This window comes from Leptosomus discolor, chromosome 12 (genome assembly GCF_034619465.1).
Source record: "Leptosomus discolor isolate bLepDis1 chromosome 12, bLepDis1.hap2, whole genome shotgun sequence".
NCBI classification, from domain to species: Eukaryota; Metazoa; Chordata; class Aves; order Leptosomiformes; family Leptosomidae; genus Leptosomus; species Leptosomus discolor.
In genome coordinates this window covers 20,314,768-20,325,335 of record NC_141402.1, presented here as the reverse complement: position 1 = coordinate 20,325,335, position 10,568 = coordinate 20,314,768, and the positions used below count along the sequence as shown (strand labels likewise).

The 10,568-nt window shown below is 40.0% G+C and overlaps 1 protein-coding gene across 1 annotated transcript in view; it reads right to left on the bottom strand.

Annotated features, from left to right (window-relative positions):
* Positions 1-10,568, bottom strand: part of KIAA1549L (KIAA1549 like) — a 77,846-nt gene continuing 67,278 nt past the window's right edge. The window contains exons 20-23 of the mRNA XM_009956467.2: positions 10,130-10,227; positions 8,764-8,909; positions 4,270-4,421; positions 1-282 (exon numbers count right to left, since the gene is read on the bottom strand). Of these exons, the coding sequence (XP_009954769.2) occupies positions 1-282; positions 4,270-4,421; positions 8,764-8,909; positions 10,130-10,227 (678 nt within the window). The remainder of the gene's footprint in view (positions 283-4,269; positions 4,422-8,763; positions 8,910-10,129; positions 10,228-10,568) is intronic.

Here is a 10,568-nt window from a genome sequence, read left to right as displayed (position 1 = left end):
CTAGACCTGGAACTCAAACATATCTGTTTGCTTCTTGGCCAGTTTAGCAACTTCTTCTCTTATTGCCTTTACAAGGGCAGCTGTAGAAATGTTGGTGAGAGGAGCATCAGACGGGTCATTTTCTGTCAGGCTCTGCTGAGAAGCTGCAGTGGACGGCAAAGGAGCTTGTTCCAGGCTGGGATGCATGCTCGCTTGCTGGCTGTATTGGCGAGGAAGTCGCGAAGGAGAATTATGTTGGTAGCGGGGCCGTGGATAAGCCTCGATGTATCCAGGTAGTGGTACCTGTAGAGCATCGTAAATATGCAAAACAGAATTATACAGAACAATTGATCTGTAGTGCCACCTGCCAGGTAACACTAACACACTAACAGACACAGAATCACAGAATGGCAGGCGTTGGAAGGGACCTCTGGAGATCATCTAGCCCAGCCCCTCTGCCAGAGCAGGATCAAACCTCCCTGGGGCAGAATAAGATGTAACAGATAGCACCATATGAAGAGAATGTAAACATCATACTCCTAAGCATCTGTTTACAAATGTCTATCCTGACATGTGCCATTTATGCATATATGTCAACGTACCAGGTCCTCCACTCCCCAGACTACGGCAGGAAAAACACCTAGCAGGGGAAACATTGCATGTCCTAATTTATCATCACAGCAAAAAGTCAAAGGGAGAAGGCTTTTCTGAAAGTGTGTCCTCTGCTTACTACTCCTCCTAAACACTTCAGTCTTAAACAGACAGCACCACTATGTTTCAGGACACTAAAAAGCCTAGAACAGGAAAGTAGAGTTTGCTGATCTGCAGCCACTGTCTAATCCAAGTCAGCCACATCTCTCTTACTGTTCCTAAGAAAAACTCACTAGATCCAGACAACTGGGATAACGTCAGGTGTGCCAACCTGGAAATCAACACTGACTTCTCAGAAGTATCAGGATTTCTGGCCACATTTAACAGAATCACATGGGGGAGTCACAGTTTTACTCTGTTGTAACTTCACTGATTTCAGCCCCACATTACACTGGCTAAAACTAAAATAATAATGTAGGCCCTTTAGTCAATGTAAGATACTAAATTTCCTTCCGAAATCCATGAACCATGATACCAGTCTTCATAGTCCTCAGAAGTTTTTAATGCATCAAATAAAAATAATATTTATTTCTGTTTTGCAAAAGTCTGTAAAACAGGAATCTACGTTTTGAAGAAGGCTTTATGTTGTTACAGAAGGCAACCATAACCTATTATTAGGACAAGATAATGTCTCCTTGAGAAAAAGCTGATCATTCTAGTCCATGCCAATGACAAGTAAGGCAAGTTCAGTGATGCTTTTTTATGAACTGAGTGACTCAGAAAACTATACTTATCTACACTATACTCAGAATACTATACTTATAAGTTAATCGATAAATTTCCACAATGTTTAATTACTAAAAAGTTAACTTCGTAATTCTTTTTGCTGTAAATGGGAAAAACACATGGTTTTTTACTTTCCAAATACAATAAGGTTTATGTAAGTGTATAATACTGTTGGCTAGGCAGGCATCTCTGCTAATTTTTGGATTTCAGTCAGGCTGAGGTGTAAGGCGCTTTACCTACGAGGGCTAAGGCTTTGGTCACTATGCTGGAAGCAGATCTTCAGAATTTTAGGTGTCTGCAAGCAGACTGAAATGTCAAGATGTGAAACATCTGCCAATTTTATATACCTTCTGGGGAACATGGGACCTCAGCATGGATTTCAGAATGAGGCGCTTTGTAATTTCGCTTCAATCCCATTTTAGCTCTGGCCCTGTGAGAGTTTAACCCTTTGGGTGCTTTTTAAAATCTTACCACTTTGGGCATCTAAGAACCTATGAAAACCTGACCACCAGGATTTACACATGCTGTATACGATCTTGGATATCCATCAAGCAATGCAGTGAACGCCAAATATGTTCAGCATGGTGTGATGAGACAAACATAGGAACCAGGCATGATATGAAAGTGATCGTTAAATGCAGTTGCATCTGTTTAGTTTACAATAGATTAATCAAAAGACAAACGTTTTAGTAGTACAGGATGTGAACACACCACTAGAGGCCACCAGGTTTCTACTTTCACTAAGCAGAATCTAGCAATTTGAAAAATAAATGCTTTGTCAGATACAGTTCCCTTCTCCCACAAACCTTAGTACTTCAACACTTACCTTTTAACTGTGAAAATAGTACATTACAGTAAATTGAGCTTATAAGATAATTCTTTGTTGTCAAATCTCGAGTTTCCTACGTCCTCCTGTTTACAGTCCAGCTAGTGGAAATCCATGAAAAGTACAGTATTTCAATTTTCATCTCATTGATATTAAGCCTCTGTTCTTACTAATTGTCAAGAAAACCTTGGAAGCATGATTGAGCTATAATCTAGAGGCTCAGAAACCAGCAAGCACCCCGAAACTCAAACTCGTGAGTACTACTTTAGATAATTTTTTTCTCCAGTTTTATTCAGGTTTTCTGACTGTATTATGTTACTAACACTATTACTAGTTCCTCTAGTAATTATTTTCAAATAAAGACAATTTCTTGACAGATTTGTAGTCATTCTGAGGTGCAAATTCATTGTAGAAACTGAAGTGGTTTGGTTTTACATTTTTTCTTCTTCTCCTGCAAAGCCACAGGAGGGCTAAAAATCTGAGTAAGAAGAAGTTGTTAAAGTTCTGTAATGGGTAAGTGAAGTTAAAAGGAATATTTGTTTCCTTTGAATTCTATATTGCCACAGTTATTTTTCAGACAGCTTCTTGCAATTCTCTCCGTTCCTTTGTGTACAGTCCATTGTCACTAACTGCTCTTCCCACTTCCTTCCCTGAAGACAGGGAAACCCACAAAAGGGTTACACTCTTCTTCTTCCAGAGGAAGGAGCTGGGGGCTGGAGACTTGTGTTCCAGTTTTGTCATGTTTGTTTTCAGTCTCCCCTTTTGATAAGTGATATCTGACACTATTCATGGGACTGCAGCCACGGAATATGGATACAAAAGGGAAAAAGAATGGAAAACAAGTAAAATACTTTTCCTGTTTTGTTTTGTTTTTTTTTTTTCTTCTTCTTAAAGTTTAAAATGATTGCTCAGACACAACGGGCCTCCTGGATTTAAAATGTCAGTTGGGTTAAAAACAGCCAAAAAACCCCCCAAAACCAACAAATAAACAAAACAGTGGGAATAAAAAAAAGGTTTTCCATGCTTTAAAGTGCAGCTCTGGGAAGGGAATCTGTACTACGGCATCAAAAGCCTCCAGGTGTCAGAGGCAGATCAGCAGATGTGCTAACCTTACAGATGAACTTTTTTTTTTCTTGACATTTCAGCCTACAAATTCAGACTTGCATCTGACAGTCAAACTGATTTATTTTCCTTGCAGGCATCAGGAGCAGTAATAAAGATTTGGCAACAAAGAGCCGCCCCCATTTATATGACTGTGCTGTCTCTTGCTTAGCTGCTCAAAGCCAACTATTAGACTCCAATCACAATTCATTAAATTTTTCTGTTGTTGAAATGCACAAGGAAATAGAATCCATCTCCCAGTTTGTTTAGTTGAATTGGTTTTGCATAAATACCAGATGTGAGCTCAAGCAGAAGAACTGATCTTTTCTTCCCTAGTAGAAAAAGCACTCTAAATTTTAGAAATTGTTTCAAACATGATAAACTACTGCAATTCATTTTAGGATGTCTCAACTTTATTTCTTTGAAATATAGGTATATGTTGGGCTAAAAATTACATCTGTCCCAGACTAGGATTGTGCAATTAATTATTTAATCTATGATCTGTCACTGCGGCCTGCAGGAGGACTTACAACATTGTGCAGCAGGGCTGTGTCAGAGCCGGGAGCTAGGATTCAGGAGCTAGGCTGTCTTGAGAGAAGCCTCCAGGAGGTAAAGATGCTCCCCAGCTTCCAAACAGCACAAGGCCACTTGAGAGGCAGCATCACCTACTCCTGCCACGTGCCTATCCAAATATTTAACCTCTGTCTTGAGAAATAAAAAAGGTACCTAACCCATCAACTTTGAATGGGTGCCAGCCCCTAACCTAGCGAATGATGTAGCTCTCTAAAAGACCTTACTTACAGTTCATGGGACGGACAGCTAAGGTATCTATGCCCCCTCTCATAACTTTTCACTACAAGAGATTATTACCATTCAAGGAAGAATTATCTTGCTCAGATTCTTTGCTGATCACTTAGCATTGCTTAAAACCCCTCCTCTGCTAAATCACAGAAAATACATGTAGTTAGAAAAGCCAGGATGCTTACTGAGTCTGCCCACTGCCCTGGTAATTCATTCTCTCCAGCATAGGGCATCCAGGCTTGGTTCCTGTATGCAGTGGGTGGTGTTGGGATAAAATAGCCTGTGAAGCCAGGTCGGTTTGCTGCTGGTATGGCAAACACTGCTGGTACGGTATTTCCTATTAAGGAAGAAAGTAGATGTAGTTAATAGCTGACATTTTCAGTTATAAATTAGAAGATAATGCTTATGAGGTAACTGGCCTCAGTCATTTATTTATTTTTATTGGTGAGAGTGTGATTACCATCAGTTGGATGTAAGGCTCCCACCATCCAACAAGAACATCTCTATAATGCTGGGAAATACTGGAGAAGGGAAGATTTGCAGTGTCTAATCATGCACAGCCTTCATATAAAGATACGAGGACTTAGTCCTTAGGACTTGATCCTTGTAACAACTGATCTTCATCAAAACTGAATCATTAGGAAAAAAAGGCTTTTCTTCCTCTTGCATTTGCTTCCTTTTATTCAATTCTTAGCTGTTGTTACCATGGGTTTCACAGTAGTGCACCTTTTTTTTTCCAACAGCAGGTTATACAGCATTTGGTTTACACAGTGAAACTGTCTTAATATCTCTAGGCATAAAACCTACAAAAATGAGCGAGGGATACATTTAAAAGTCTGTAATGTCAACAACCCCATCATAAAACTTCAATGCTTCCATAAAAAATACCACAGCTCCTTTTCCAGGAACAGTCTATGACTGCAATAAATTATGCAGCTACAACTTAAATATTTCCAAGGAAACTTGTCGACACCAAATCTGTTTTATCACATCTTGATCAAGATGCATGCATAGGGATGTCCAGGAAGCCTTCTACTAAAATTCCACTGTCATACTCCAAGTTGGGTGGGCAAAACCAGCATTCCTATTATGAGGTTCAGCCAAATCTCTGGATATGGTTACATCTGCTCGTTCAGGCAGGGTTTATAACTGTGGCTCACAGAGATGCAAAGAACAACGTGGTTCTTGCTGCAATGACTCAGATTACTCACAAGATATAACTAAGCTGTCTGGAAGACCAGCATCTTATAGCACGTTCCCACTATTTCCCTTGAGAGAAGCCATCATAACTCCATGTGTTTGCCAAGTTTAGAATAAAATACAAACTTGTCCAGTAAGACCGACAAAGCTTGTCCAGCAAGACTTCCTTCCTCTAGTATCTATTTACATGCGAAGACAGACACCAGCAGTGTACCACAGCAACATTAATGTCACAGAATCGACATTCCTAAATCCTGGATGGGAAAGCTCTGTATCATCTTTATCAGGTAGTATCCAAAGCATGTGGACAGTGATGTTTTGAATACTAGTTATAATACATGAACATGTATTTCACTTTTCAGATTCACAGAATATAGCAAAAATAACATCATTTATGTGAAAGCAGAAGAGCCAGTAATCACCGTAAGAGCACGAAGTACAACTCAAGCATGTTCACTGAGAAATGGAAGTGAAGTGACATCGGATAGATGGGCACCAGCTCTATACTAGTCAATACAGAGAAAATACGCTACTTCTCCCTTCCAACCCCACATCATTTGAATATTTTCTCTAATTGCCCTCAGTAGATACAATGCTACTGCGTAAGACATGCCAATAAAATGGCAAGACATGGGCATTCCCCTGAATTTCATACAGAGAATAAGTGATGGAAATTAGCATCACTTACTGGCTACTTCAAATATCTGCAACCCAGAATTTCATTTACAGCCCTTACACATCCTTGCTCCTGAACATTCTGCAAGAGGGCTCTGTGCCTACTCTGGTAGATGCTGGGAACACTGCACAGGCACATCCACAGAAAGACTTGAACAGTGACACCCATCCCCAAAGCAGTCTCCGTAAAAATGGCAATTTATAAGTTCTCAATGACTGCCCCCCCATGCAGTCCTAGGCCAGAAGGGCTATGGATATAATCAGGGCTTGTGAAGAGGAGAAAAGTATATTTAATAGCACAATTCTCTCCAGAGCGGAAGTGTTTCAACACTGTCTCAAAATAAATTTAAAAAAAAAAAAAAAAAAAAAAAAAGAAGAAAAATGAGGGATATGTCATCCAAAATAAGGACTAAAAACTTCTATGTTATGCTTGACATCTACACAGTGTCTTCTACTGTTAGGGATTAAGTTGTAGCTTTCATTTTGACATGGGGTTGTAGTGCCTTTTCACGTATGTCAGGGAAGATGCGGGAGTCACACAGCCCTCAGAGAACGCTGTGGACTAGTGGGATCTATGATGCACACCTGCACGGCCTTTAGCCACAGGTATCTCACAGTGCCTCTATCCTAGTTCCTCCAGCCCCTTGGTTTGGAAGCAGGTGGGCTAAGAGAAGAGCTGTGGGCTATCTTCGTTCTTCCCAGGTCACAGACAGCAAAAGGTTTGCTATTTTAAATTAGTGAGGAAGGCTGGAAATAAGTATTCTTGACATGTACAGAGAAGAAAGTGCTGCTCCCGTATTTAACACATGGCTTCTACACCAAAATACTCTTTTAATTTAACCACACCAAAAGGAGCTACTATTAAAAATGTACACTCAATTAGCTGATGTAATACCTTATCCCAATTTGTACTGCAACATCGTTATCTTAGAGCTGATGTTGATGGGCTGCACGAGAGCAACATTAGGCCGTTTCATGCCAAATCGGCACCTGCAGGAATGTTTCTTCATGCATTGAGACAATAAAAAATTATTTTCCTATCTGAACATTAGAAATCCTTGTATTACAGTTGCAGGTTTCTCACAACTCTCCTTGTCTTTCCCTGTATTACACCCTTTTGTAGCATCCATGTACTATATACTACCCCCAATTATTCCGGCAAACTTCACAATGAACACAAAGGTCACTTTGTCTCTTTTGAAATGCAGCCACTCTTCAGCGGTAACAAAACATACCTGTTTTTAACATACAGCAATAAAATCTCCACATCACTGGAGATTATAAAAAAGCATATCACACAGAACACATTACTGCAGACATGAAGAAAATGCTCATGGCAGTGTGGCATATTTTATATCTTGAAATGCTTCAAAATGAAAGGGTGAGCATCTGTTCTTCAGATTCACATGCACCGTTTGCAGAAGGTATGACAAGAAGTGAGAGTAGAATAGATCCTTCAAACCTACTATATTTAATTAATTGCCAACAGATTTGCATATCTACATTATTATTCTCAGTAGAAATTGTTGAATACAACGCAGATAACTCTTCGTTACTTCTGAGAAAGCCAAGAAAGAAATTCTTCTGGCAGATTAACAGACAAATGTCTAATAAACCTACTAATTTCAAAACTTTGAACTGACAACGTAAAATTTTTTAATCATGTAAGCCCTTTTCTATAGCTCTTCAAGAAAACATATTTTGCCAATGAGAAGCTATTTCAAATGTTTTTTCAGCAAAATGTTATCCAGATGCCATCAAAACAGTGTATCAGCTTCATCTCATGATTAAATCAATTCACTCATAAACAAAATTCATATCAAAAGGACAAGGAACTCGCTAGGCCTTTAAAACTGGGACATTTAGACCCAAAAAGTTCTGCACTTGAGCAGGAATTACCTTCTCCAGAACATAAGGGAAGACAAGCTAGCGGATTACCTTTGACTATACAAAAGCAGTACAGCCTTGTGTTTTGAAGGGAAGGGGGCACATATCTTCAACTTGCCTCCCTCAGCAGCCCACTGTTGTGACAAGATTAGGGGTTAAGTTTCTCAAGAGGAAATAGGGAGTCATAAAACTCATCCCACAGTCAGGTTGGAAAACCTCAGTGTTGCACACACTGTTCTTCATGTGCGCTTGTTTTTCCTCCCTTTCCTTACAAACCAAGCAGAGCTGAATGCCTTCCCTCTGCAGTACTACTTACAGTTCCATTGTACTTACTCTGCTTTCAAGCACTTGGCCTGATAGTCTTGACTGATGAAATTATGGAAGGATCCACCTCATTTCTCCATGCCCCTCAGAACCCCGTTACCCATCTCTCCCGCTTTGGTTGTTTCTGTACATGGTGCAACACAACGTGCGGGTCACGCAGCAGTTCCAATATGGCAATTTCTGCTTTTGCCAGCTGACACCCTCTGTACAACCCTAAAAAATCCACTAGATTTTGTGGTACAGATGAACTGTTTTACTGGGCTTTAATAATTCAGAGTCCTTATCAGTGAGCCAGCAGAATGCCATACTTGAAAACAAAGACCATCTGGTACGTTACTACTGGATCTTACCTTCAGAAATGACCATTTCCTGGTGCTTCTGCAGGACGAGTGGTATTTTATAACACAGCTGATGCTGCATTTACAAAGGAGCAATCCTTCTTATGTCTCCTTCAGTTGCACCAGAACAAAACACCTAATACAGTCTTTCTCCAAATAATCATCTGTATTTTATATACCCTATACATTCATTTATATGCAAAATAAATTGTGAGGCTCTCAAAGCTGCAAGTTGGGTCTGCACTATTTTTTCACCTGAGTGAAAAGCTGACTGATCAAGTGGACCAACAGACATTGGAGCTCTCGAACCAGGTGCAAAAGATGCCTGATCATGATGCTGGGCCTGATCTGCCCCACTGGATTCAGGTATTCTCACTTTGCTGCCAATATCTGATGTAGACCTGTGCATTAAGAAAGAAAAAAAAATATAAACTTTTGTCATTCTGACAGATAGATGAAATTCATAGCCATATACATGCCTATCAGCTACAGTATGACAAGCCAGCTAGGAATGAGCTATCTGATTTTGCTCTGGCATGACAGAAGTTTGGAGAACAACTAGAGAACAGAAGTCTGGAGAAATGTGAGAACAACTTCTTTAGCCTGGTCGCTACTTTGCCAAAGCATGTTGTAACCATTGCATGGTGCCTTTGCTTGCTGCTTCAAACAAATGCCCGTGATATGCAACACAAAAACCAGAGCTTTACCATAGTTCATCAACACAAGACTGTAGACAATACCATATTACTACAGTATATATGACCTGGTATCATACAGAGGAGAATACTATGATAAGTAACATTAACTGCACTTGGGAAGTACTAACATCTTTTGAAATGGTGTGTCCCAGGTGCTTTAGAGCTAAAATGTAATGGATGAACAAGAATACATCAACAGACAGTGTACATATCCTGAATATTTGGACGCAGTTATGATATCATTAGCAGCCACTCAGAAAAGTTTCCTTTGGCCGCGGTGCTCCACAGCCACTCTCAGCAGGCCTGCGGTGCCTTGAACTGCAGTTGGCACCAGGCAGTATCTAACAGCACAGCACTGAAGGCTAAATGAGTTCATTCACCACAGAAGTGTAAAAATTCCTTGAAATGCATTTTATAGAGTGCCTTACTGTGAGGAAGAGACGAAATGTATGCACTGAGCTAAGGCAATCAGGCTTTTGCATGTATTTCGGTTCAGAAATGCAGGTATGAGATATCTAAAAGATAGGCAGAAATCCCCGGACCCAGGGTACTGAGAAACATCTTACAATTCATCCATAACCTGTTGCAAGTCCTTACAATAGAGGACAGCAGGGAGAATGACAGTGTGAGCTACCTACGACACATCTGCAATACAATATGCCACTATGCAAGTCGAGGCAAAGTATGTCTTGAAATCGGAGCCTGGATTTCCTAATTTTATTGAAACTGACTACCTAATAGAAGGGAAACTTCATTGTTATTCCTTTCCTCTTCCTGTTAGAATGAAATAAAAACAACATGTTTCTAATTTCATTAATGTGTCTTTTTAAGTGCCTTGTCAGTGCCCCTTCAGGGTTTGCCTGAGTTCTTATTACAACACTGGTTTTAGAGATCATACCTAACAAAACCCAACAGATAAATACCTCCTGAGAGAGGCAACAGCCACAGGACCTGTTCTGGGAGGGACAGGAGGAGGAGGAGAACCCATTACCATCTCAGGAAGCTGAGAAAATCTGTAAGCCTGTAAAGGAGAAAAAGAAGTATTTTCTGAAACACCAACAGATCTCAGTCAAACTAAAAACCAAAAGAAAGTCAGAAATTAAATACCTGCTTCGCATGCCAGCCCAAGAGGAAGCTAACTTTTTGTGACATCAATAGTAATTGCATTTTATTTGAGAATTTACAGTGCTTGGGTGATTTTGGGATGTAGAAGAAGACATAAACAAATTAGTTCAGAGCCAAGATGAGGTCAATTAAAATAAAATGTATTAAACACTGTCTCTGTGACATTTGTAACCTTGCTGACAAAGCAGATCTGTTATGATTATGTGAGACTCAACAGCTGCTTTGGACCCACAGGAA